This window comes from Narcine bancroftii, chromosome 4, assembly GCF_036971445.1.
Source record: "Narcine bancroftii isolate sNarBan1 chromosome 4, sNarBan1.hap1, whole genome shotgun sequence".
Lineage (NCBI taxonomy): Eukaryota > Metazoa > Chordata > Chondrichthyes > Torpediniformes > Narcinidae > Narcine > Narcine bancroftii.
In genome coordinates, this window is record NC_091472.1 from 204,534,996 (window position 1) to 204,562,182 (window position 27,187).

Sequence of the window (27,187 nt, forward strand, 5' to 3'; positions counted from 1 at the left end):
AGATCAGGCGAATGAAATCCAAACCAAACCTCATTCTGGTAATTTGCCTTTCATTTTTATTCTTTACGTTTATACAAGGCTTCTCCCAGAAAGGTTTCCTCTCACTGTCAAATGTACAATTCTCTGCTCTTTTTTGCAACCTCTGATGACCCCTGTGGGATATTCAGACAAACCAAATTTGTGCTTCAAAAGGCACTCACTTATCCTTGGTGATAGATGAAAATAAATATAATAAGTTAATGATAACGTTAACATTTACGGTGCTTCCAGCATTCAATCCAATTGGCTTTAATAGAGCAGGATTTTAGAAGCAGAGTTCAATGTGCATTCACTACTACATCGCACCTGCAGTAAGAGTCAAAATTCTATCCAAATATCACTAAACATTTACATTCACTTTCCTCTGAGTAGATGGTTTAAAGTGACGATTTGTACCTTTTCCCAAATGCCTTGGACAAAGTGCAACACATAAATTTTTTTTTAAATACAGCATGGTTACAGGCCAATTTGGCCCACGAGTCCATGCCACCCAATTTATACCCCATTAACCTACAACTCCCGGTGTATTTTGAATGGTGGATATTCACACAAATCCCACCATGCTTTTGGTGATTGCGAGGAGCCAACCCAAGTTCGGTGACCACGGTGGCAGACCAGCAGCTGAAGGGCTCACACAGGCCGTGGGCTGCCAGCGACTTGAGGTCAAAAAGACTCGCAGCAGGCTGTGGGCTGCGGGAGACTGGCTCAGATGAACCAGGAATATGAGGGCAAGAAGGGGCCCTGTGCACTGAAGACTTTCTCATTGTGTCGGAGGTTTGGACCTGGGCTCGAGGTTTGAACTGAACTGGAGTCCTGTGCGGCTTTAGAGGCTGTAGGTGCACTGGGGGTGAATCCACGGACACTCGGTAAATCTGAGGTGACTCTCTAAATCTTTGCCTGCCTTATTGTAGAAGAAAGGCAATTTTGTGTAATATTACATTTCTGTTTTAGAACATAAGAAATAGGAGCAGGAGTCGGCCATCCGGCCCGTCGAGCCTGCTCCGCCATTCAATGAGATCATGGTTGATCTGATCGTTGACTCAACTCCACCTACCTGCCTTTTCCCCCATATCTCTTAATTCCTTTTTTTTAATGTAAAAATCGATCTCACTGAACCTTAAATACGTTTAATGAATTTGCCTCAACTGCTTCCCTGAGCAGAGAATTCCACAGATTAACTCCACTTTGGGAAAAACAGTTTTTCCTAATCTCTGTCTTGAATCTACATGACCATAAATAGTGTCTGATCTGAACTCACGTTAATTAGCTTTGTATTCCCTGGAAAATAAAAAAAAGTCCAGGGTAATTTTGATAGGGTTTTGCAATTTTTGAATGGAATTAATTGAAGAACCTATTTGTTGAGGGGCTCCAGGATGTAAAGCATTTTAATATATTTCTGGAAATACTGCTGGACCATCCTGACTAAATTACTGTCTTGCAGTTCCAAACACTGAATAGCTCAAACGTTGTTTTGCTTATCGATATATTCCACTGCAAGGGCCTCACAAAAGTGTATATGCTGCATTTGTTATGAAGTGGGGTTCAGAATTTGTATCCCCAGTGATAATGTGTTGTTAAAATTCAATTCTTATTCCAATAATTTACATGTTTTCAGCACAGCAATGAAAACAACAATTGCTGACGAGTTTTGCAAAGGCTTAAAATCTATTAGAAACACTTGCCTGTCACACCAAGCTCCAGGAGGGTGACAAAGATAAAATGGATGGGCAAAACTGCCAACTCATCTACGATGCTGCTTTCATTGTCCGTACTGTTACATCTAGCAATGTTGAGAAGCTGCTTCGAACTAAGGGCCAAGACTATGCACCAAGTACGTTGTTGTTTTTGCTTCAAGCCAGATATGTGATTGGCAGTTTCAATAGGAAGACAGATTTAAGACAGAGAAAGGTAAGGGAAAATGCAATCTTAATTTTATGGAACTTTATTCTTTGCTTTTAATAGGAACTTTTCAGATGGACAGAAAATATGTTAGAATTCTTGACAGTACAAAAATATATATCAAAAATAGCTTTTGTGCTTATCAGCATGGGAAGCAAGTTCAAAGGATAACCGCTGCTGGACTAATATAAAATGGGGAAGTCTTTTAACATTCCCTATTTGAAATTAGAGGTAAACGAGTAAAAGAATTTTAATTTTGAACACTATTTTATTTAATCTTTGATACCTGAATTGTATTGCATTTTGGGATTTAGAAATACTCTTGCAATTGTTATGACCCCAAAACCCAACAGCAATAGAAATTTACCAAGACAAATGGTTACTTCAACAAGAGGTGCTTATAATTATCTTTAAACATGAAAACAGGATCAAACTCTAACTTATTACTATTAACTTAACCTAACTTAACCCCCTCCTAATTCTAAGCACACGTGTACATAATATGTGTGTGTAAGTTTAGAAAAGTTCTTTGATTCACAGTCTCACTTCTCACTCCTCCAGGTTCACTGGTTGCAGGCAATTCTTATACTGTGCACAGAATTTAACAGTTATGAATTTCACCAGGCTTTGGTGCTTGAAAGGTAAATAGTTACCACTCAGGAAGATTCTTGTCAGTTTTCAGAGAGAGATTTGCTGTTTGCTGGACACAAACTGATCCCTTCTATTCAGCCACGTCAATGTCCTGCCGAAGAAACTTGCCCCATCGGGGTTTTCCAGATGGTAGCCTATTTCTTTCTGGTCACCACAGAGTTCCTTTTCTGTTTCCCTTATTTCAAGTGAAAAATTATACAGTCAGTCCTCTCCTCTTTCATGAACCACAAGGGCTTTGAACAGGCTGAACTAAGAACTCACAACCCGTCTTCAAGATGGGTTTTTTTAAACAAGCTTTCCAGCTTGTCCTGTTCCAGTCCCAGCTGCTGCTGCTGAACTGTAGAAGTCAACTCTCTCTCTCTCTCTCTCTCTCTCTCTCTCTCTCTCTCTCTCTCTCTCTCTCTCTCTCTCTCTCTCTCTCTCTCTCTCTCTCTCTCTCAGAGACAACCACGACCCTCTTAGAACAGCCAACTGCACTCAGACAGATTGTGACTCTGGACCCAATCTTCCAAGTTCGTTCATCTGTTGCTTTCCAAAACAATGATCCGTTACTCCACAGCATGTCCAATTAACACCTACTTGTGAAGTCCTTACAGGCATTCTTCAAAGTTTTTGCAAAAGTGCCCGGAGCCTGGACTGTCTGGCTTGAGCCAAACTCTTGCATTTTAAATGAGGTCTGTTTGGAAGTGTTTGTATTTGTTTGTGATCTACACAAAAAAACCTGCCACAATTTATCTCCTTTAAAACATATCTATAGACAATATAAAATATAACATAATCTGTCACACAATCATATTAAAAAGATTCCAGGCAGAATATAAGATTTATGATTCATAAAATATAAAATACACGCAAAGTAAGGTTGATTAAAATTGTCCCTTCATTTAATCCCTGCTTTAAAAAAAATCGGCAGGGATTAAATGAAACACTGGCACAATCTTCTAGAGCTCCAAAAATGCTATGCCTTTAGAAAAATTAATCGTGATTATGTCCACAGGAGGGATAGACAGAATGGAAAAGGAGTGGAGTAGCTCTGTTGGTTAGGGAAAAAGTGAATGCCATAGAAAGGAAGGACATCAGTGTTGAGGATGTGGAATCCATATGGGTAGAGCTGCGAAACACAAAGGTGCAGAAGTTGCTAGTGGGAGTAGTGTACAGGCCGCCTAACAGTAGCAGTGAGGTTAGTGAAGGAGTCATGAAGGAAAATGGTAATGCGTGCAACAAAGGGACAGCAGTTGTAATGGGTGACTTTAATCTACATGTAGATTGGATGAACCAAATTGGTAAGGGTAAGGTTGAACAAGATTTCTTAGAATGTATGTGGGATTGTTTTCTAAATCAGCATGTTGAGGAACCGACGAGGGAATGAGCCATTCTAGACTGGGTATTGAGTAATGGAGAAGGATTAATTAGCAATCTTGTTGTGAGGAACCCCTTGGGCAAGAGTGACCACAATATAGTGGAATTCTTCATTAGGATGGAATGTGACAGAGTTGATATGGATACAAAGGTTTTGAACTTGAAGAGGGTTAACTTTGATGTTATGAGATGTGAATTGGCTAAAATAGATTGGCAAATGGTGCTTAAAGGACTAACGGTAGAAATGCAATGGCAATCATTTAAGGATAGCTTGGAGCAAGTGCAGAAAATGTACATCCCAGTTTGTATGAAGAATAAATCGAGGAGGGTAGTGCATCCATGGCTAACAAGGGAGATCTGAGAGAGTGTCAAATCCAAAGAAGGAGCTTACAAATTAGCCAAAAAGAATAATATCCCTGATGATTGGAAGAAATTCAGAGTTCTGCAGAGAAGGACAAAAGGATTAATTAAGAAAGGTAAAAGGGATTATGAGAGGAAGCTGGCAGGGACATAAAAAATAACTGTAAAAGCTTTTATAGATATGTTGAGAAAGAAGTTAGTTAAGACAAATGTGGGTCCGTTGCAGACAGAAACGGGTAAGTTGATCATGGGGAACAAGGGTATGGCAGACTGTTTGAATTACTATTTTAGTTCTGTCTTCACCAAGGAAGACATAACTAATCTACAGGAAATTATTGAGGATTGGAAATCTATTGTGATGGAGGGACTAGAGGAGAAGTTGTATTAGTTAAATTACAGGGATTAAAGGCAGATAAATCCCCGGGGCCCGGATAGTCTGCATCCGAGATTGCTGAAGGAAGTAGCCCAGGAAATAGTGAATGCGTTGGATACTGGATTAGTTCCTGAGGATTGGAGGGTGGCCAACGTAACCCCACTCTTTAAGAAGGGAGGGAGAGAGAAATCGGGAAACTACAGACCAGTTAGCCTGAAATCGGTAGTAGGGAAGGTGCTAGAATCAGTTATTAAAGATGAAATTGCAGTACATTTGGAAAGTAGTGGTATCATCGCACAGAGTCAGCATGGTTTTGTGAAGGGGAAATCATGTCTGATGAATCTATAGAGTTTTTTGAGGATGTAACCAGTAGAGTGGATAGGGGAGAACCAGTGGATGTGGTATATCTGGACTTTAGTAAGGTGTTTGATAAGGTTACACACAGAAGACTAGCGTATAAACTTAAAGAGTATGGTATAGGAGGTATGGATAGAGAATTGGTTGAGGGACAGGAAGCAAAGAGTAGGAATAAATGGATTATTTTCAGAATGGCAGCCAGTGATTAGTGGGGTACTGCAGGGCTCAGTGCTGGGTCCGCAGTTGTTTACGATATATATCAACGACTTAGATGTGGGAATAGATCTCGAAATTTGCAGACGATATGAAATTGGGTGTCAGGGTTAGCATTGTGGAGGATGCTAGGAGAGTGCAGGGTGATTTGGTCAAGTTAGGTGAGTGGGCCAGGACGTGGCAGATGCAATATAATGTGGATAAATGCGAGGTTATCCACTTTAGAGGTAAGAACAGGAAAGAGGACTATTATCTATTCTCACTGAACAGATTCTGCTTCACGCAGAACGGCGCGGCGTAAGGCTGTGCCCAGCAGCTAAACATTGTCCCTCAGCATCCCCTTTTTAACAGGAAATTTACTTTCTCAAAGGAGAGTGGCAACCCGCTCCCCCAGAGGTGCACTTGATGGATCTAACCTCTCATCCCAACTAATGGGTGGTCCCAACAAAGACAGGGTATTGGCCAACATGCCAAACCCATCGCCTTTGGAAGTCCATTCCGGAATCAAGAACTGCTCAGGGCTCACCTCTTTCTTTTGGTGAAACATCTTGAGACCAATCCTGCTCACAGCGCCAATTGTCCTGGGTAAAGTTGTACCTCTCACTTTGTTCGTTTTAGATTGGTCACAGTGTTTGAGCTACCGAAAGAAAACAGACACACACACTGAGAGCACTTCAGTTTATACATATCTTTATTACTAAATCTAAAGCTGATTTCAAACTACAATATGCAAGCCGTTCCCAATTATACTTATCAATGCCTGGACTGGTCCCATCTGCCGAAGTGAGGCAATGACCGCACACTTGTAGTAGGTTGTCGGGGTGCCAGTAGCAGTTTCTCCACCTCCCCCGACCGGGACATTGGTTGGACTCTAGAAGTTCTTCTTGTTGAGAGATGTTTCCACGCCTCAGAGAGTCTCAAACTTCAGCAGTGGGACCATATTGTGAGAGATGGGAAAACCGATCTAAAATTATGAACATGAAGGAAACTAAAATTCAGTACAAACAGGATGAGCTTGGGAATGGATGCAGGAAAGCAGAGTCAGCACGATTAACATAAGAATCTTCTAGTCGCTGTGACCAGATCAATGAGCCACCATAAGACTAAGATAAGGAGTGGTAAGGAACAATACAATGTAGGAAGTTGAGGTAGTCTGGATCAGATAAGGGTCTCCTAGCCCTAGACAGAAGTACCAAGTTCTACATATCTAATTAGTTAACCTTACACAGGTTTACAAAGTTATACATATTAAATTAGTCAACCCTAGACAGGATGAGCCAACTCTGCATACCAAGAGACTGTAGCTCCGAGAATCAGGAAGGTGTGAATAAGGACAATAACATGAAGGGACACCGACAGGATACCCCCTGGTCCTCCAAGTATACTGAAACTGCACGTAGGCAGGAAGGATTGCCTATGCCAAACCCATCCAGGGGGCAGAAGAATGTAAGGGGGAGGGTATTCTGATACTGAAATTTACTGTATAAAAGTTGGGTGAGTCCCAGTGTATGTGTGTATTCCCAGGGTAAGGGGAAGCACCCAACTTTGCATTGTTGTAATAAATGTTCTTTGTTCTCAATATTTGTCTCGAGCAATTTCTTTAAAGGTAATTCTGTTTCTAACAAAAGCTTATATTACCCAAAAATTGTTTACTCATAGCTTATCTCTTTGAATAAATGATTTAATTATCTTCAAGGTCTCCTGACAGTCTGCAACCAACAAAGGACAACTGCATCTCTGAGCCTCATGGTGGAAATTAGATAATGTCTACTGATTCATATGCATCCTGGGCCTCATAAGTGTAAATTAGATTATGTCTTCTGATTCAACTGGATCCCTAGACCCCATGGTGGAATTTAGATTGTCTTCTGATGCAACTGCATCCCTTCTTGCATAAGCTGGTCTAAACCCTCCATTACACTTGGTATGGCCATTCACTGCAACAGAACTCCCACCAGCCATCTTGGACCTCACCGTGCTGCTGAATCTAGAAGGGGAGTAGAGAGGGTGGGTCCGGACCTGTGAACCACCCCTACTCACCTAAATCCATTCTGTGGAGTGGGGTATCCTCATATGAAACCCCACCAACGTGGCCTGAAATGGCCTGTTACTGTGTTGTATGTCTAAATTAAAGATTGAAAATTAAAAGGTTGGCTACCCCTGCTTTAGGTCATGCACCGACTGAGTTGAGTCAGAATCCTGGAGGATCCTTGCCACATCATAACAGGAACATTTTCATCACTTTGTGGCATGGACAATACATGGCAGTTCCATCAGTGATGTCCACACCACATTAATGATGGCAAAGACTTCTGAAGTAAACCATTACCATCTGAGAAGGTGCTTGAGATCTCCCTGGATCAGAAAGGATGCTATAAATCAGTGGTTTTCAAACTGCCCCCCAAGCTCACATTCCACCTTAAGTATTCCCTCTGCCATCAGTACTCTGTGATTAGTAAGGGATTGCATAAGATGAGATGTGGGTGGGAAGAAAAAGTTTGAAAACCACTGTTTTAATCGTCCCTAATGCACTCGTTATGTGCATGTTTCAGAACTCCAAAGGAAATGGGCCAAATGACAATATTTCTCAAGCAAAATATTTCAGTGACAATCGGGTCTAGAACAATGGTTCTCAACCTTCCCTTCCCACTCACATCCCACCTCAAGCAATCCCTTACTACTCACAGAGCACCATGGCATAAGGATTGCTTAAGGTGGAATGTGAGTTTAGGGGGGCAGTTTGAAAACCACAGCTGTAAATGAAAGGCTTTTTCTCTTCAAAGGCCAGGGATGAATTATGAGGTCAGAAGGATAAAAATTAAAGGCTCAGGTTCAGTTCTTAATTATTTTGGAGAAGCAGAATTTGATGATTACGGAGAGTGTTTCTCTCCCTCCACCTCCAAAACTGGTTGAGATGTAAGCAGAAAGCTGTTGAGTGTGTGTCAAAAATTATTTGTGTGGAATCATTTGTCTGGAAAGAGTCATAATATTGCTGAGCTTTTTTTCTCTTTTTAAAATATTTTTATTAATTTTAATAACAATAAATTCGTATAGTACAATTATGGAGTGTGCCACAGAAAAAAGATTTTAAAAACCCTGATCATACAAATGAATTCCACAGCACAGCCAGAATAAAGAAAGGACATAATAAATTTAAATTTTGCAAAACCCCTAAACCCCGGTTATATCTAAAATATAGTAATCAATGAAAATAAGAGAAAAAAATCTTTAATCAAAACCCCTTCCATTTGACAAGGCTATAAAAAGAACCCCTAGCTGGTGGGTATCGAGCGACGATCACTTGGAACCCGACAACACAACATCGAGGTTTAGAACAGTCTTCAAACTTTAGATTGGGGCCCCATGTCTTTGAAATAAAATGACTACGTGAATCTTTGATGACGCACGCCAGTTTTTTTTTCTAACCTTAAACAAGACGCAATGTTGTGGCGGCTTACCCACGCGGCAAGCAACCCGACTCCGCAGCCAGCCGCATTCACAAGGGACTCTCAGTGCGGGGCAAAGCTTCGGCAACACTGCTCAACCCAGCGGGTTTCTTTCGCTTGACCCAGCCACAATATCATTGAACCGCCGGATGTGTGTGTGGAAGGGTTCAATGATATTAAGTCTGGTTTAAGCTTAGAAATGGAGTGCAATCTTTCCATTTGATCCATGGCTGGCTCTCAATGAAGTCAAAGATGAAATTTGGCTTCGAGATAAGTCGATCATCATCAGATAAACAGAGCATTTTTTACACAAATATTAAAGAACTGAAAGAATGAAAAACATTCAGAACAAAGTGCCCCTTCTGACCAGCTCATTTAATTTATATTTTATGGAAGATGAAAGGTTGACTTGCATTGTTGGATACTGTCCAAACTGGTCAAAGTGAGGATCTGCTCAGTGAGTTCAAAGACCCTCCGCCCTTTTGTGCATTTTCCCGTCTGGTCAGAGCAAGGGATGCAATGCCGTGAGATCGTTTTGTCTGCCCAAAAAAACCTTGAATTTGACAAACTTGGGTTGTTGTCCCTGAATCCCTGGAGCATCAGAGGCTGATAGAAGTTTATAAAATCTTGGGAGGCATTGACAAGGTCGGCAGTCAGAATGTGTTCCCATTCGATCAGATGCACAGGAGGGGACGTGGGGGTGAATTTGTAGACACAGCAGTGGTCAGTTCCTGGAACTGGATACCAGGCGTAGTGGTGGGAGAGGGGAGAGAGGAAGGTGGATGGGCAAGGGTGTGTATCATGTCCAAGCAGCCGCGTTTGACTTTTTTATATATAACATGGTTGGCGCAGAGAGCCGGTTCCTGCGCTGTGCTCTGTGTTCAGTCTCCCAACCGATCAACTGAAAATTGCCACCATTGCCGAGAACTCGATTGGGGTTACTGCTTTCGTGCGGTTTCACACATGCACTGGGTGGGGCTGTAAACAAATGAGCTGTTTACGGCCACCTCGGCCCTTTATCAACTGCAGCAGTGTCCTCTCCCTGCTCCACGGTGACGCCTGAACGCGCTCAGACAAAACTGGAAGGAATCAGAGTTTTGGAATTATTTCGTTCGAAGGCCTTACATCTCGTTTTTTTTTAATTTCATTTTTCTAAAAAAAGCTGCTTCACTAGGACGTGAGACGAAGGTAATTAGGAAGTTTCATGAATTAAGTTCGTTCACGAATAATGCTTGGTCCAGGTTTATGGGCAATTCTATTCCGTTTACGTTGCGGTCTTTCACTGTTTGTTCCGAGTGGTCCGTCGGGATTTGCTGGGAGCTTCGTCCGTTGATGTTACGAAATCGATTTTTAAAGATTGATCATCGATTTCGGGACAATTGAGCGCCGAGTTTGGGGAAATGGTAAAGTCTGTCGGACACCATCGAGCCCCGAAGGAACGAATGTGGGGATCCGCCGGAATCCAGTCGCTCGACGCAGCGCAAACTCCCCGTGCGTTCACATCAACCCCGGGGGCGGGCGGGCGGGTGGGGGGTGGGGAGTGGAGAGAGTCCCAACGCGGCGTAAAGGGTCGAAAAGAGCAGATGAATGCAATATGCAAGCAGCTGCAGACTGGCTGTCAGGGGCCATTCTACCCACTATGAAACGATCTTTGTTCGGGTTTGGTATATACTTGTCCTGCATGCGTGCTGTCTGCTGTCCGGCTGCATGTTGTTGTCCCGTGGAGCGGAGAACGCAGTTTCGTCGGGTTGTACATGTGCCATCGGGTGCCAATAAAGGTGACTAACTGAAAACAAGAACGGTGCATTTCTCTTGTGTGCGTTGGCCAGTGGAATCAGGTAAAAACCACAAACGCTGGAGAAACTCAAACAGCAAGGCCCAGGGACATTTCCAGTTTGAGCCATTCATCCCTTGATGCCCGAATCGTTGGTTATGTATCTTTGCAGGCCTAATTTCTCCAGCCTTTTGCTTTACTTCAGTCACTGCCACTGCAGACTTTCGTGTTTCACGCCTGAAATATGATAGGTCATTATGTTTCTCCCGTGCTGTAGCACTTTGGGTCACATATATGCCGTCATGTGCTGAGCGCAGTGCCCAAGTAATGCTTCACCTCTCTTCTTTTTCGTGCGCCCACCCCTCTTCTCCAGGTGGCGACTGATAAGGAAGCAGCTGGGTTCTTGTTAGCAGAGTCCGGCTGCCTGACAGGGTGGTGGGAGCAGATGCAGCAGTGAAATCCGCCTGAGAAGGAAGGGTCAGTGAGGAAATCGCAGGGGCTCACGGTGCGTTGGCAAACTTTAAAAAAGAAGGCACGGTTACGCTCGGCCGATTCGTTTCTTTCCACCCTGAATCGTTGTGATTCCGTTTGCTTCTAGCATCGTAAAGATCAATATCTTTCACCTCAGCCTCCAATTCACGGTGTATCTATGGCAAAAGCTCTCCCCTTTCTCGGATTCTCTGACTCCATCTGGAGAAACAAGCTCTCTGCAGATTGTTTCTTCAAACCTCCCAACTCCCACAGCCTTGAGGGCACCTCAGAACATTGTGGCTCCCGTAAGGATTCCATTCCTTTCTCTCTAACCCTTCACCTCCGTCCCACCTGCTCCAAGGACAGGTCTTCCATTCCAGATTATCCAAAATGCCCCCCTTCTTCAAACGATGCGGTTTCCCATCTTCTGCCATCTCTTCAATTTCCCACACATCTTCTCTGACCCTCTTTGCCCCGAGACCCACCAAGGTGAGGATTCCCCATGACCTCACCAGCCAACCCACCAGCTTCTGCTGCCAATATGATCCCACCTCCGTACACATCTTACCCTCCCCTTCCCCTCTCTGCTTGCTTGCAGGCACTGCTCCCTCCCGGACTCCCCTTTCCGCTAATAGCCCCCCTCAGGATCTACTGCTGTGACCACAAGAAATGCTACTCTTGTACCCCATCCCCTCCATCACCACCATTCGGGACCCTGAACAGCCTCCCAGGTGAAGCCACGCTTCACGTGAATTTGCAGGGGTCATCTACTGCATCTGGTGCTCCCATTGTGACCTCCTCTCTGTCTGAGAGGCTGCATGCAGTCAGGGAGATTGTTTAGTTGAGCACCTCTGTAGCAATAACTGGGTCCTCCCAGTGGCCAACCATTGTACTTCCACACTCCATTCCCACACTGACATGTTCACTGCCTAATTGAGACTACCCATAAATTAGAAGAAAAACGCCTAATACTCCCATCTGGCCACTCTGCAGCCATATGGTATTAATATCGACATTTCCAGTTTCCATTGCACCCCTCCCCTGAGTCCCTCTCTTTCCCCACCCCTATGTCTTCTTTCTTCCCTCTCCCCACCCCTTCCCTTCCCTCTCCTTTCAGAGAGCAACACTCTCCCACATCATTTCTCAGCCTGTTTTACACTCCACTCCACCCACCCACCCATGACCTGCACTTCTCTCCCTGCCCCTTCCTCCCTCTTCTACTCTCCACCACCTCCCTCCCCCCATTCCTCCTTTTTAGTCAGATGCCCACCAACTCATTCCTTAAGGTTTCAGGCCTGAAACATTAGTTCCCCTTTGATGCTGCTGGGTTTGTCCAGGACCTTGGTGTACTGCATTGCAGGGTTTCCTGTTTAACTCCATAAGGTGGCAGCATCCAGGTTCCATCCTTCCTTTCCTCGAGAAAGAAGGAGCAATACCAATGGGTGTGTGCACAGGGATTACAATTCATGGCATATGGTAAGTCCATGCTGTTAGATAGAAGCTGTTCTATAAACAGCAGGATTTGGAATAAAGGACTTGGATTTTAAGTGCAACCCTCCATGTCTAACTGATTGGCAGACCATCAAGAGCGCTTTTGAAATGTAGGGGGAGGGAGCAGGAAGTGAATGTCAGATTGTGTACGTCTATCTCCCACCAACAGCAATGGTTTGTCCGTTTCAACACAAAACACAGTTGGCTCCTCAGCCCCTCGCACCATTCAAATGGATCATGACTCCAAAGGAAATGGGCCAATGACAATTTTTCTCAAGCAAAATATTTCAGTAAAAATCGGGTCTAGAGCAGTGGTTCTCAACCTTTTTCTCTCCATTCTCATCCCACTGTAAGTAATCCCTCTGCCGTTCGGTGATCTGTGATTAGTAAGGGGTATGTGAGTGGGAAGGGAAGGTTGAGAATCACTGCTCTAGACCCGACTGTTACTGAAATGTTTTGCTTGAGAAAATTGTCATTGGCCCATTTCCTTTGGAGAAATGAAACCGTGCACATAATGAGTCAATCAAGTACAATTAAAACAGTTGTTTTCAAACTTTTTCTTCCCACCCACATCCCATCTCAAGCAATCCTTTCATTATCACAGAATACCGATGGCACAAGTGTTACTTAAAATGGGATGTGAGGACATCCCCGCCTCCCAATCCGCCGCACCGCCCTAACTCCCACTCTCTCTCCTGCCTCTTCCCAGGTTATAACAATGGCGAGACGCCAAGGGTTGTTCCTTGTCCTTCTTTCCATGCTTCCGGCGGCGGTGTTCCAGTGTCCAGAAAGGTGCAGATGCTCGGGGACCATGGTAGACTGCAGCGGCCAGGAGTTGACTGCCAGCACGATTCCCCGGCGTTTCCCGCCCGCCACCCGCCAAATCCAACTGAGCCACAACAAACTCTCCACCATCCCCAACGGGCTCTTCGACTCGCTGCGTGACCTCGAGTCCGTGACCTTGGACAATAACCCGTGGGCATGCGACTGTAATATTCAATACTTGAGATCGTGGCTTCTCAAGCAGGACGATAAGTCCCAATACAAACACCTAAACTGTTCCTCGCCCGCGGCGCTGCAGGACAGACGGATCTTGTATCTCACCGAGGACGAGGTTATCTCCACCTGCGATGGCTGGTACTGTAACTTTTTTCTAATATGTCAGACCTTACTTTTTGTCTTAATCGTTATCCAGGGTATTGTTGTGATATTCATTGTGATGTATCTCCGGAGATTTGAGGCTATTTCGCAAGAGGCGATTCGACCAGCCAAGTAAAGTCAGGCTCATGTGCAACTCTCTGAATTGAACACACGGAAGTTCTTCCTGGTATCTCTCTCTCTCTCTCTCTCTCCTCCCCCCCCCCCCCCTCTCTCTCCCTCCCTCCCCCCCTCTCTCTCTCTCTCTCTCTCCCTCTCTATGCTCGTGTTTTAAATACGTCGATGGGGAATTACAGCAAGGTTGTTCCGTTGATCACTTCCCCGGAAATTTCAAGCAGTTGCCAGCGTTCATGATGCAGGTGTGAAAAGCTGAAATCCACACTCTCGAGTTGCCATCGGGTACTTTAATGTTACTACGTCGGTGAACGTCTTACTGCAGGTGAAAGACTTTAAAATTCAAGTTTCAAATAACTCGACGGTTAAGGAAGAGTTGGGACTTCGTTTAGTTCGACGAATCCAAAGTGCATCGAGCTTTAGACAAGAAATCACGCCTGATGGATCTGAGAAAGATCTCAAGAATTAAGCTTCATTGTCGGAATGAAATTCCTTTGCGAAGAAACTAACATCGTGTGTCTTCTAAAGTTATCTAAAGCAGGATCAGTATTGAGATATCTTTATGTTAATCTCTCGAAATGAACAATAATAATCCGAAGCAACGATTCTTTCCTGTTGTGCTTAACCCAACAAAAATAAAAGGAAATTCACCGGAGACCTGCGTCTGTCTGTGGGGAGAAGCGGAGTTAAGGATTCAGGTCAATGGCAGTTGAGATGAACGTGCTCTCCCGCTTTGGCTGCTCGGGTGCAACCCAGCTTTTGCGGTTTTACTTCAGACATCCAACATCTGCATTTGTACCGAAATCATGACGTTGATTCTGTTGTTCAATATCAATAAAACCTCGTCATTTGGAAATGGAGACATTGTTCAATTATTGGGAACTATTGTAATTGCAGTGGGAAGACATTGATTAAAATACTTTAAAATCAATTAAATAAATTAAAATTGACTAAAGATCTAACGGTTTGCTGTGATTATTATGACTGGTTCGTGATAAAGCCAACCCCACTGCAGATAAAATTCACCTCACATAAAAACGAATCTCGATCAATACGATAGACCAGGGGTTCTCAACCTTTTTCTCTCCACTCACGTCCCACTTTAAGTCATCCTTCCGCCATCAGTGCTCTGTGATTAGTAAGGGATTGCTTAAGGTGGGATGTGGGTGGGAAGGGAAGGCTGAGAGCCACTGCTCTATTTCAGTTGTTACTGAAATATTTTGCATGAGAAAAATTGTCATTGGCCCATTTCCTTTGGAGTTCTGAAACCGGGCACATAACGAGTCAATGAGGGACGATGAAAACAGGTTTTTCAAACTTTTTCTTTCCACTCACATCCCACCTTAAGCAATCCTTTACTAATCCCAGAACACCTGTGCCATAGGGATTACTTAAAATGGGATGTGAGTGGAAATAAAATTTGAAAATAACATTAGAGGAAATTGCATCTTTTCCATTAAAATTAATAACTTTGGCAATTTTGGTGTCCAAATCCCCTGTCATGTTCTTGAACACATTATTCAAGGATTCTGTTATGTTAAACAGATCTGACTTTGGAAGATTAACATGTAGATGTTTCACTAATGCAATAATATCAAATGAATTGACACAGTTACAAAAGTTAAGGGCACTCATTTAAAACTAAACTGACTTTTTGCAGGTAGCAGAGAATCTCTGGGAATCTTTACCCCATAGCATCGAGGTGACCTTTGGAGATTTTTAAAGTGCATTTGTGAACAATTGGACATGTGTGTAGAACTGGCAGGGATGACGAGCTGAGGCCTGGAACAATCAGCCATGATCATTTCTCACTGTGGTGCAAGTGCTGCTGTTTCGTATGCCCAGAGTGCTCTCGATGTTAAACATACTTGTGAAATGCACTGTTGAAAGCAAATATTCAGCAATTTACTCTTCCTATCAATGTAGAGCTTTATATACGTTTCTTCCTCCTGAGTGATGAAGGAGATAGATATGGCCCAACATTCAGTCATTCTTCCTTTGCTGTTATGCTGCGTGATGCAACACCTTTCGAGTCCCGCGCTGTCTGTAAGGAGTTTGTGTTTTCCCTGTGTCTGCATGGGGTTTCTCCAGGGGCACCAGTTTCCTCCCACTCCTCAAAACGTAGTGGGGGTGTAGGTTAATGGGGTGTAAATTGGGCATCATGGACTAATGAATCGAAATGGCCTGTTACCATGCAGTATGTTTAAATTTAACATTTAAATGATTGGGTGATAGTATTTCTGGGTGGAGAAAGGATGAAAGTAACAATTCAGTGCAGAGTTTATTGACCTCTACAATGCAACAACACCAAAATAAATATGTCAAATCACCTGTTTTTTCAACACATCCACGTCAGATTATAATTCCTCACGCCAGGTCTTTATGCAGCTCCCCCTCTCAGTCTTTGCATACCTCATCTTTTCGCCTATCCAGCCATCGCCATGATTCATTTTCCGATATCAACTGATTGTTTACATGCTGCTAAACCACTAGTTCTCAACCTTGTTCTTCCCACTCACATTCCACCTTAGGTAATCCCTCTGCCATCGGTGCTCTGTGATTAGTAAGGGATTGCTTAAGGTGGGATGTGGGTGGGAAGGGAAGGTTAAAAATCATTGCTCTAGACCCAATTCTTACTGAAATATTTTGCTTGAGAACATTTGTCATTGGCCCATTTCCTTTGGAGTTATGAAACCGTGCACATAACAAGTCAATTAGGGATGATTAAAACAGAGGTTTTCAAACTTTGTCTTTCTACCTACATATCACCTTAAGTAATCACAGAGCACCTATGGCATCGGGAATATTTAAGGTGGTCTGTGAGTGGAAAAACAAAAGTTTGAAACTCATTGTTTTAATCATATCTCATTGACTTGTTATGTGCATGGTTTTATATCTCCAAAGGAAATGGGCTAATGACAATTTTTCTCAAGCAAAATATTTCAGTAACAATTGGGTCCAGAGCAACGGTTCTCAACCTTCACTTCCCACCCATATCCCACCTTAAGCAATCACAGAGCACTGATGGCATAAGTATTGCTTGAAGTGGGATGTGAGTGGAAAGAAAAAGGTTGAGAACCACTGCAGTGTTATGAGTGGAGTGGACAGTGGCGAACCAGTAGATAATATGTATGTGGCTCTCAAAGAGCCTTTGATAATGTCCTGCACATGAGACTTGTGTGCAAAATCTGAGCATGCAGTTTTGCAGGTAATGTGTTAACGTGGATAGGGAATGGGTTGGCAGGCAGGAAACAAGTGCGGTAATACAGGTAAATGGGTCCTTTCAGATACGCAAATCAGAGAGTAGATTCATTGCTCGAACCCCAGCTATTTATAAAATAGATTAACAATCCAGATGAAGACATTTAATATAATGCCCCCAGGTTTGTAGATGACACTATGCTGGGTAGCAGTGCAAGCTACTATGAGGAAGATTCCAAGAGACTGCAGGGTGATTTGGAACCGATCAGGAAATGGGCAGATGCCGTATAGGGCGATGCGAAAGTAAAACGTTGCACCTGAAATCAGGGGTCGTCCTGACGACGAAGTCGCAATCCCGCTGCCATCTTCCTGCTGGCTCCAGCGCCATCTTGTGTTAGTTATTTGCAAAGCCTGAGTGCTCCTCCACAGGGTCCATCTGCCCAGTTCGAAGCCTGTCAGCTCTGTAGAGGCTTTAAACGACCTGTAACAGGAGCCGAAAATTTTTAAATATCCAAATTAAATTTAAAGCCTTAAATGATCATTTGTTATTAAAATATTGAGATTTGTTTTTAACAGTGTCCACAGTTCCACCCCATTCAGTTATATCCCACTTCCTGGCATTCCACCGAATGGCATTAATATTGACGTCTCTGGCTTTCATTAAAATTCTATGCGCCCCCCTCTCCCCCCCCCCCCACCATTTCCCATTGTTGCCTCGTTATAGGAAGGATGTGGAGGCTATGGAAAGGGTGCAGAGGAGATTTACTAGGATGTGGCCTGGATTGAAGGGCATGTCATATGAGGCAAGGTTGGCAAAGCTGGGACTTTTCTCTGTGGAGCGTAGAAGGATGAGAGGGGACTTGATCGAGGTCTACAAAATTATGAGAGGCATAGATAGGTTGGACATCCAATACCTGTTCCCTAGGGTGGGAATAACAACCACTAGAGGACACATGTATAAGATTAAGGGGGGGAAGTAATGGGGAGACATCAGGGGTATCTTTTTTTCACAGACAGTTGTTGAGGCCTTGCCTGCAATGGAGGTAGAGGCTGAAACATTAGGGGCCTTTAAAAAACTATTGGATCGGCACATGGACGAAAGGGAAGTGGAGGGATTATAGGGTAGGGAGGATTTAGCACTTTTATACAGTTCAGCACAACATGGAGGGCTAAAGGGCCTGTGCAATGCTGTAATGTTTTAATGTTTAATGTTTTTCTCCATTGCCTGTCTCATTTCACACAGACATGATAAATTCCACCTTGCCCCTTATAACATCCAATGAACACCTCTTGTTGATCTGGATTCCTCCCCCATTGTTTGAATTCTGAGCCTTTCTGATATATCCTGCCTCTGCCTTTTCTATTTTTTTTCCCCCGAAGAAAGGCCCAGGCCCGAAATGTTGGCGATACATTTTTGTCAAAATGGTCCTAGTTGCTGAATAGAGCTGCTGAGCTCGTCCAACATTTCGATGTTTTTACCAGAATCATAGCATCTGCAGCCTGTCATGTTTCTGCCATATTCCATGTCCTGTCTCCTGTCGAGTTCAACAATGGAGCTAGATATTTGAGAGTTCACAAGCTTTTTCACAGTGGAGTTGCACAATAAGCGGTTTTCAGAATTGTAGTTGGAATGTTTTTGCAATGTTAAGATGATATTTTCAGAAGAAACAAACTCTTTCTGATATGTTATTGAACATAAATGTTTCTGAATGAAAGTGAGGTTTAGAGATTTTGAAATGCTTTGATAATGTTGACAGCCTGCAAATCAGAGAGAGAGAGAGAGAGGGAGAAAGAGAGAAAGTGTTGTTCTTTTTCAAATGCTTTCAGTCAGTTCAATTATATTCTGTTCGTAATATTGCCCTATTGCAGCGCACAATGCTCAACCACACACTAGGGGCACACAGTCCGCCAGCGAGGCAACCAGGCCAGTGAGCTTTTTTAAAACAAAAAAGATACTTTTATTCACAATAGATTATTTACAAAAAAGAAAACCTTTCAAAAGTTTTACACCCATAATGTTGGTCATATCTGCACATTCCCATCAATGTACACAGTTACATTTGGGAGAGTGGGGGGTGAAGGGGGTGGAGTGGCATTGCTCATTAGGGAACATATCCCAGCAGTGCTCATGCAAGATGAAGCAGAGAGCTTGTCTACTGAGGATATGTAGGTGGAGCTGAGGAATGGGAAGGTATGACCACACTCATGGGGTTGGATTATAGACCACCCAATAGTCAGCGAGATTTGGAGGAGCAAATCTGGAGAGAGAGAGAGAGAGAGAGAGAGCAGACAGCTGCAGGAAACATAAGGCTGTGATAACCATTAACCATATAACATTTTACAGTACAGAAACAGGCCATATCGGCCCTTCTAGTCCGCACCGATTTATGTGAAACTCCAATAGTTCCACCTACCCACTCCCTTGCCCATAACCCTCCAACCCCCTCACATCCATGTACTCATCTAACCTCTTCTTAACTGACAGAATTGACCCTGCCACAACTACCTCTTCCGGAAGGTCATTCCACTCAGCCATCACTCGCTGAGTGAAGAAGCATCCTCTTATATTACTCCTAAAGTTTTGCCCCATAACCCTTTACTTATGACCCTTTGTTCCAATCTCCCCTACTCTCAGGGGAAAGAGCCTATTCACATCTACTCTATCTATTCCCTTCATAATTTTAAATACCTCTATCAAATCCCCTCTCAACCTTCTACTCTCCAATGAATAAAGTTCCAGTCTACTCAATCTTTCTCCATATTCAAGATACTGCAGACCAGGCAACATTTTTGTAAACCATCTTTGCACCCTCTCAACCTTATTTATATCCTTCTTATAATTTGGATACCAGAACTGCACACAATACTCCAAACTTGGCCTCACCAATGCCTTAAACAGTCTCAACATCACCTCCCAGCTCCTATATTCTATGCTATGATTTATAAAGGCCAGCATAAGAAAAGCCTTTTTCACCACCCTATCTACATGGGAATCCACCTTCAAGGAATGTTGAACCGTTATTCCAAGATCCCTCTGTTCCTCTGAATTCCTCAATGCCTTCTCCTTCACTGCATACGTCCTATTTTGATATTAGGAGATTTTAACTTTCCACGTATTGACTGGGACTCCCAAACTGTAAAAGGATGGAATTGGAGTTTTGTCAAATATGTTCAGGAAAGTTTCTAAATCAATATATAGAAAAACCAACAAGAGAGAGTTCGATACTGGATCTCCTATTAGGGAATGAGATGGGGCAGGTGACAGAATTATGTATTGTGGAACATTTTGGGTCCAGTGATTATAATGCCATTAGTTTCAAGTTAATTATTGAGAAGGATAGGCCTGGACCTCAGGTTGAGATTCTAAATTGGAGAAAGGCTAATAAAGGAAATGAGAACGATCTAGACTCATGGACTGGGAATAAGTTGTTTTTGGGCAAGGATATGTGAGTTAAGTGGAGGACCTTCAAAGGTGAAATTTTGAGAGAACAGATTTTGTTTGTTGCTGTTAGGATTAAAGGCAAAGTGACCAGGCAGAGGGAACCTTGGTTTTCAAGAGATATTGGTGATCTGGTTCGCAAGAAGAGGGATGTGTATAACAGGTAAAGGCAACATGGGGTACTAGAGGTATGTAAAAAATGCAAGAAAAACTACAAGAAAGAAATCAGGAAGGCTAAAAGAAAATGGGAGTTTGCTTTGGCAGACAATATGAAGGGAAATCCTAAGGGTTTCAGGTATATTGAGCAAAAGGATAGTAAGGAAACAAAATTGGTCCCTTTGAAGATCAAAGAGGTTGGCTTTGTACGGAGCCAAAAGAGATGGGGGAGATCTTAAATGATTTTTTTTCCTCATAAGTATTCACTCAGGAAAATGACACAGAGTCATGGGAAATAAGGAAAACAACGGTGAGGTCATAGAACCTATACAGATTAAAGAGGAGGAAGTGCTTGCTGTGTTAAAGCAAATAAAGGTGGATAAATGCCCAGGGCCTGACAAGATATTCCCTCGGACCTTGAGGGAGGCTCATGTAGAAATTGAAGGGGCTCTGGCAGAAATATTTAAAATGTCCTTAGCCACAGTTGTAGTGCCTGAGTTGCAGCTCATGTTCTGTTCTTTAAAAAAGGCTCCAAAATTAACCCTGGAAATTATGGGCCAGTGAGCCTGATGTCAGTATTAGGTAAGGAGTCCTAAGAAATTGGATATACAAGTATTTAGATAGCCAGGGATTCATGATGCAGTAGTAAACTAGATTCGACAATGGCTAGATGGGAGAAGCCAGAGAGTGGTAGTTGACGATTGCCACTCAGTGATTAGTGGTGTGCCTCAGGGATTGGATCTGGGACCATTGTTGTTTGAAATCTAAATAAATGGTCTGGATGGTAATGTGGTAAATTGTATCAGCAAGCTTGCTGATGACAGAAAGATTGGAGGCGTTCTGAACAGTGAATGATTTCAAAGCTTGCTGAGGGATCTGGAGCAGGTGTAAATATTAGCTGAAAAATAGCAGATGGAATTTAATGCAGACAAGTATGAGCTATTATATTTTGGAAGGGCAAACCAAGAAAGGACCTACATGATAAATGGTAGGGCACTGAGGAGTGTGGTAGAACAGAGGGGCCTGGAATACAAATACATAATTCCCTGAAAGTGGTGTCACAGGTGGATAGGGTTGTAAAGAAGACTTTTGGCACATTGGCCTTCATAAATCAAAGTATTAAGTATAGGAATGGGATCCAATGGTAAAGATGTAATAGATATTAGTGAGGCCAAATTTGGAGTATTGTGTACAGTTTTGGTCAGCATACTACAGGAAAGATATCAATAAGATAGAAAGAGTGAACAGACAATTTACTAGGATGTTCCTGGACTCCAGGAACTGAGTTATAAGGAAATGTTATACAGGTTAGGATTTTATTCCCTGGAGCGTAGAAGAATGAGGGGAGATTTGGTAGAGGTATTTAAAATTGTGAGAGGGGTAGACAGAGTAAATGTAGGTAGGATTTTTCCACTGAGGGTAGGTGAGATACAAACCCTTGGGTTTGAAAGGGGTAAAGTTTAGGGGGAACATGAGAGGGAACATGAGAGTGGTGGGAGTGGTGAATGCTGGCTCATTTTTAATATTTAAGAGGAATTGCACAGGAAGGATCTGACTGGATGGACTTCTCTCACCACTGGTCAGGCCAGCAGGCCAGGTCCTGGTACTTATTTATGTGGTGTTCCAATTTCCCTTCATTTCCACATGGCTGATTGTGGGGTAACTCGACACTAATTTCGGCACCAACTTTTTCCACATCATTACTGCGACTAAACTCAGAAGTCCAACTAAGAATTTTAATTACATACATATATGTCGCGATAAAGGGTCCCGACCGGAAACGGAAGCATCAACGAACTATTTCTTTCCATGGATGCTGCCTGCATCGACCCATCCCTTCACCTTCTCACTCTTTGCGAGCGTGCTTTATTGTATGTTTGGATACACGTTTATGTGACAAGAGTTTGCCAGTAAGCTTCCTTCACCCTGTTAGCATTTTGTCCTCAAACACACACAGCAATGCTGGAGGATCTCAGCCGGTCCATAGGAGGTAAAAATATACTCTTGAGGTTTAGGGCCTGATTCCTTCTTCAACAAACAGGAACAAGCAAAGAACAGGAAGGCATCAGAATAAAGACTGAAGTCTGGCAGGGGGAAGGAGTCCAGACCCACAATGGGTGTTATTTGGATCTGATAAGAGAGGCAAAAATTGATTTTGGCTCTGTGAAAGGAGACAGAGGGAACAGGGAAGAGAGAGAGACCATTGAGGGAAAGGTCTAGGTGAGACCATCTTACAAGCCTTCCAACTCCCACAGCTACCTCAACTACACCTCTTCACACCCTACCCCCTGTAAGGGTTCTATTCCCTTCTCTTAATTCCTCCACCACCATTCTATCTTCTCCCAGGACAAGGACATCCGTGCCAGATCACCTGAGATGTCCTACTTCTTCAAACAATGTGGTTTTCCCTCTACCACCATCAACTCGGCCCTCACTCGCATGCCCTCCATTATCTGCACATCTGCCCTGGTCCCCTCCATTCTCATGCATAACAAGGGGAGGGTTCTCCTTGTTCTCTCCTACTGCCTCACCAGCTTCAGTGTCCAACACATCCTCCTCCTCCACCGTTTCTGCCACCTACTATGTGATCCCACCACTAGACACATATTCTCCTCTCCACCTCTCTCTGCCTTTTACAGGGACTGCTCCCTCTGTGACTCCCTTGTCCACTCCTCCCTCACTACCAATCTCCCCTTGATCTCCCCTCTGTGACCACATGAGATGCTCCACATACCCACACCTCCTCCCTCACCACCATTTGGAGTCCCAAACAGTCCTTCCAAGTGAAGCAACATTTCACTGGTGAATTTGCAGGGGTCATCTATTGCATCTGGTGCTCCCATTGTGGTCTCTACATCAGAGAGAATGGGCACAGACTGGGAGATCACTTTGTTGAGCACCTCAGCAATAGCATGGATTTGCCAGTGTCCATCCATTTCAATTCCCCATCCCATTCCCTTCCTGATATGACTGCCCATGGTCTCATACTGCCAGACTAAGATCACTTGCAAATTGGAATTTCATTTTAGGTTTAACATCCTTAATATCACTCAATAAAATAACATTGGATCCTGTGGGGAATAATCTACAATATCGGAAGATGCCAGCATTGTATAATATGGACTCCGGTTCATTCAGTGTCCTGGTCAGACTATTTTATTCTGCAGAATTGTAAGCTATCTGCACAATGCCTCACAAAGATGCTCTCTCTATAAAGGCTGTCAAAGACTGACCTCGTGTTTCATGACTTGCCTTTGTTCAGTTTACATTTGGCCCAATCAAAAGTTTACACAATACATTCTTACCCTATGTAGTTACTACTATGTACAAATTCTATTGCTACATAAGATTGACAGCCTCTTATCAGACCTGCACCTTGATTGGTTCAGAATAGATTCCTATAGTTAGACATCCTGCTAATTAGTCCCTTTGAATTGCCTTGCCTACCTTAGTAGAATGGTGTAAAACCTAGCTACACTATCACTAACTGTTAACCCTTTCCTTCCTCAATGTTATCCCAATTTTTGACCTTACCACAACCAAAACGTTGACATTTTCCAGGATACTGAGCTCTCGAATGATAGAAACCAGCAGTAAAGCACAAGAAGAAATGTCAACAAACAGAGCGGGGGGCGGGGGGGAAGCTCTGAAAGGGCATCTGCAGAAATTAATATAACGAAAGTATGGTGGTAACTTTGATTGTGTGTGTCTGGAGGTTGAAGGAATTCAATGCACTAAAGGCATTATCCTATAAAATCTTGGAAGTGTTTATATTCTGAATTAATGAACACCGTGGAAAGTTTGTACGCATGAGTTTTATTCCTGTGATTATTTTCAAGGAGTTTGTAAGGACCGCGGGAAAACCTGTACTGACAATAACCACACCAGCAGTGCAAGTATAAGATAGCTTTAATAAACTAATATGTACACTAAGAGGTCTTGTCTCTCTGCAAAACGAACCTGGAAGGCTAGACTGTAGCTCTGGACTGCTTTATATACAAGGTCACTGGGATGATCCCTGGTGACCTAGTGGTGTAATTACATATCACCACATTCACCCCCACTTAAAAAATTCTTATTCCCCGCAGCCCCCCCCCCCCCACCACCACCATCCTCTTTCCCTTATTTATAAGTCCAAAATTTTTCGTGGCTTCCGTTGTCTTCTGGACCTCCTCGATAGTGGTATAGGGGTGGGGAGTGCGGTCTGCCTTTCTTGATGGAGGTGTGAGAATGGGAAATACTAGATGGCCATGTGGCCATGTGGGCTGGGGATCTTCTTGTATGGGATTAGGTCCTGCCATCAAGCCTACGGTGGTGATATTTTTTGGGGCGGGTGTACCCAAGGTCTTGATTGGGTGGGTGGTATAGTCCTCTGGGGTGACTTGATGGACGACTGTTCTAGTGACTGCTGCTGTGCTCCTTGTTGATCTGTAGACATTTGTGTTTCTTCCGCGTCGTTCACAGATCCAACCGGCACAAGATCCCTGGTGGCCACCGAGTCTTCTCTTCCATCTAGGAATGTGACGAAGGCGTACTGAGGGTTCGCATGCCTCAACACCACTTGATCCACCAGCGGGTCCGCTTTGTGGAGTCTGCAGTGCTTCCGGAAGGGAACAGGTCCCGGTGTCATCATCCATTTAGGCAGCACTGTGACTGTTGTGGTTTTCCTTGTGAAAGAAAAGATACGGTCACGTGGGGTCATGTTAGTGGCAGTACACAACAAAGAATGTATAGAGTGTAGAGATCTGGCAATGCTATCTAGTAACAGGCAGGTCTTTTGCTTTTAAGGTCAAGAGGACCGTTTTCCAGATAGTGGCATTTTCCCTTTTGACTTGTCCATTCCCCCTGGGATTGTAACTTGTAATGCGGGTGGTAGCAATCCCTCACTTGTGCAGGTACTGCTGTACTTCTGCGCTCATGAATGCAGCACCCCTGTCTGTGTGTATGTAGTTCGGGTACCCAAATATGCTAAAGATGGGTTGGAGGCATTTTATAACAGTGGCTGCTGATACATCAGAACACGGGATTGCGAAGAGGAAACGGGAATATTCATCTATAAAGTTTAGGAAATAGACATTTCTATTATTGGACGGGAGCAGGCCTTTAAAATCGAGGCTGAGGCGCTCAAATGGTTTGTTAGCTTTTATCAGGGTGGCTTTGTCTGGCCAGTAAAATTGTGGTTTGCATTCAGCACAGATGGGGCAGCTCTTGTTCACTGACCTCACTTCCTCTACCGAAAATGGGAGGTTTTGGGTTTTAATGAAGTGAAACAGTCTAGCGACCCCCGGTGGCCCAGCTCATTGTGCTGGGACGTGTGGTTAAGGATGGCACAAATGCCTCTGGATAGCACATCCGGGGGGTTGTTGAGTCTCCTGGGGTGGTATAGAATGTCATAGTTAAATATAGACAATTCTATCCGCCAGCGCAGGATTTTGTCGTTCTTAATTCTCCCCCTGTTCTGGTTATTGAACATAAAAGCCACAGACCGTTGGTCCATGACGAGAGTGAAGTGTTTGCACACCAGATAATGTCACCAGGGCCTTACTGCTTCCACAATGGCCAGGGCCTCCTTCTCTACTGCTGAGTGTCTTACCTCTGACCCCTGTAGGGTTCGCGAGAAAAAGGCCACTGGTCGTCCGTCGTGGTTTAGGGTGGCTGCCAGAGCCACATCGGATGCATCCAAAGTGGGATCAACTCATCTATGGACCACATGGTAATGCTCTGGTGGCTGCTGGGCACAGTGGGAAAACTGAGGCTTTTATAAGTGGGCGGGCCCTGACGGCATAGTTGTGGACCCATTGGGCGTAGTAAGTGAACAGTCCCAAACACCTTTTTAGTCTTTTCAGCGTGTGTGGCATTGGGAGGTCTAGGAGAGGGCACATAGGGCTGGGGCTGGGCTGATTTCCCCATTCTGCACTATGTAGCCCAAGATTGGGAACTTCCTGGCACTAAAGACGCATTTGTCCCTTTTGTATGTTAGGTTCCTTTCCTCGGCTGCCTGGAAGAAGTGTTTTAAATTTGTGTCATGATCCTCCTGAGTGTGGCCACAGATTATCACGTTGTCTAAGTAGGGGAACACTGCTTTCAGTTGGAACTCATCTACTATTCAGTCCATTTCTCTCTGAAACAGGGACACTCCATTGGTGACAACGAAGGGGAGTCGCAGAAATTGATACAGCCTGCCGTCTGCCTCAAATGCCATATAAAAGCGATCACTGTTTCTAATAGGCAGTTGGTGGTATGCTGCCTTCAGGTCTATGGTGGAGAACAGCTTATACTGCGCAATGTTGTTGACCATCTCTGCTATGCATGGTAGAGGGTAGGCATCTAGTTATGTAAATTTGTTGATTGTCTGGCTGTAATCCACTACCATGTGGTTTTTCTCCTGACTTTACTACAACCACCTGGGCTCTCCAGGGGCTGGTGCTCTGCTCTATGATGCCCTCCTGTAGCAGCCTGCGGACCTCTGTCCTAATGAAGGCTCTGTCCCTTGGGCTGTACCTCCTGCTCTTTGTGGCTATTGGTATGCATTCTGGGGTGAGGTGTGTTAACAGCGGAGGGGGTTCTATGTTCTGGACAGACAGGCTGCAGTGTTGTTTCTTCGTAAGGCATAGTGGGGGGGGGGGGGGGGGGGGAGGTGAGGCCCATTGTCCACTATTGTAATGCTTTCTAACTGGCACTGAAAA

The 27,187-nt window shown here is 43.8% G+C and overlaps 1 protein-coding gene across 3 annotated transcripts; it reads left to right on the forward strand.

Moving 5' to 3' along the window:
- Positions 1–1,743: 1,743 nt before the first annotated feature.
- gp1bb (glycoprotein Ib platelet subunit beta) lies at positions 1,744–27,120 on the forward strand. 3 transcript variants are annotated; one of them, XM_069933712.1, is made up of 3 exons: positions 1,744–1,947; positions 13,143–13,570; positions 24,966–27,120. In XM_069933712.1, coding segments are annotated over exons 1-3 (618 nt in total). In that variant the 5' UTR covers positions 1,744–1,758; the 3' UTR covers positions 24,967–27,120. The 3 variants fall into 3 exon arrangements, with proteins under 3 accessions (XP_069789813.1, XP_069789812.1, XP_069789814.1); XM_069933711.1 differs by lacking the exon at positions 24,966–27,120 and having other exon boundaries at positions 13,143–14,660; XM_069933713.1 differs by lacking the exons at positions 1,744–1,947; positions 24,966–27,120 and adding an exon at positions 12,320–12,418 and having other exon boundaries at positions 13,143–14,660.
- The last annotated feature ends 67 nt before the right edge of the window (positions 27,121–27,187 follow it).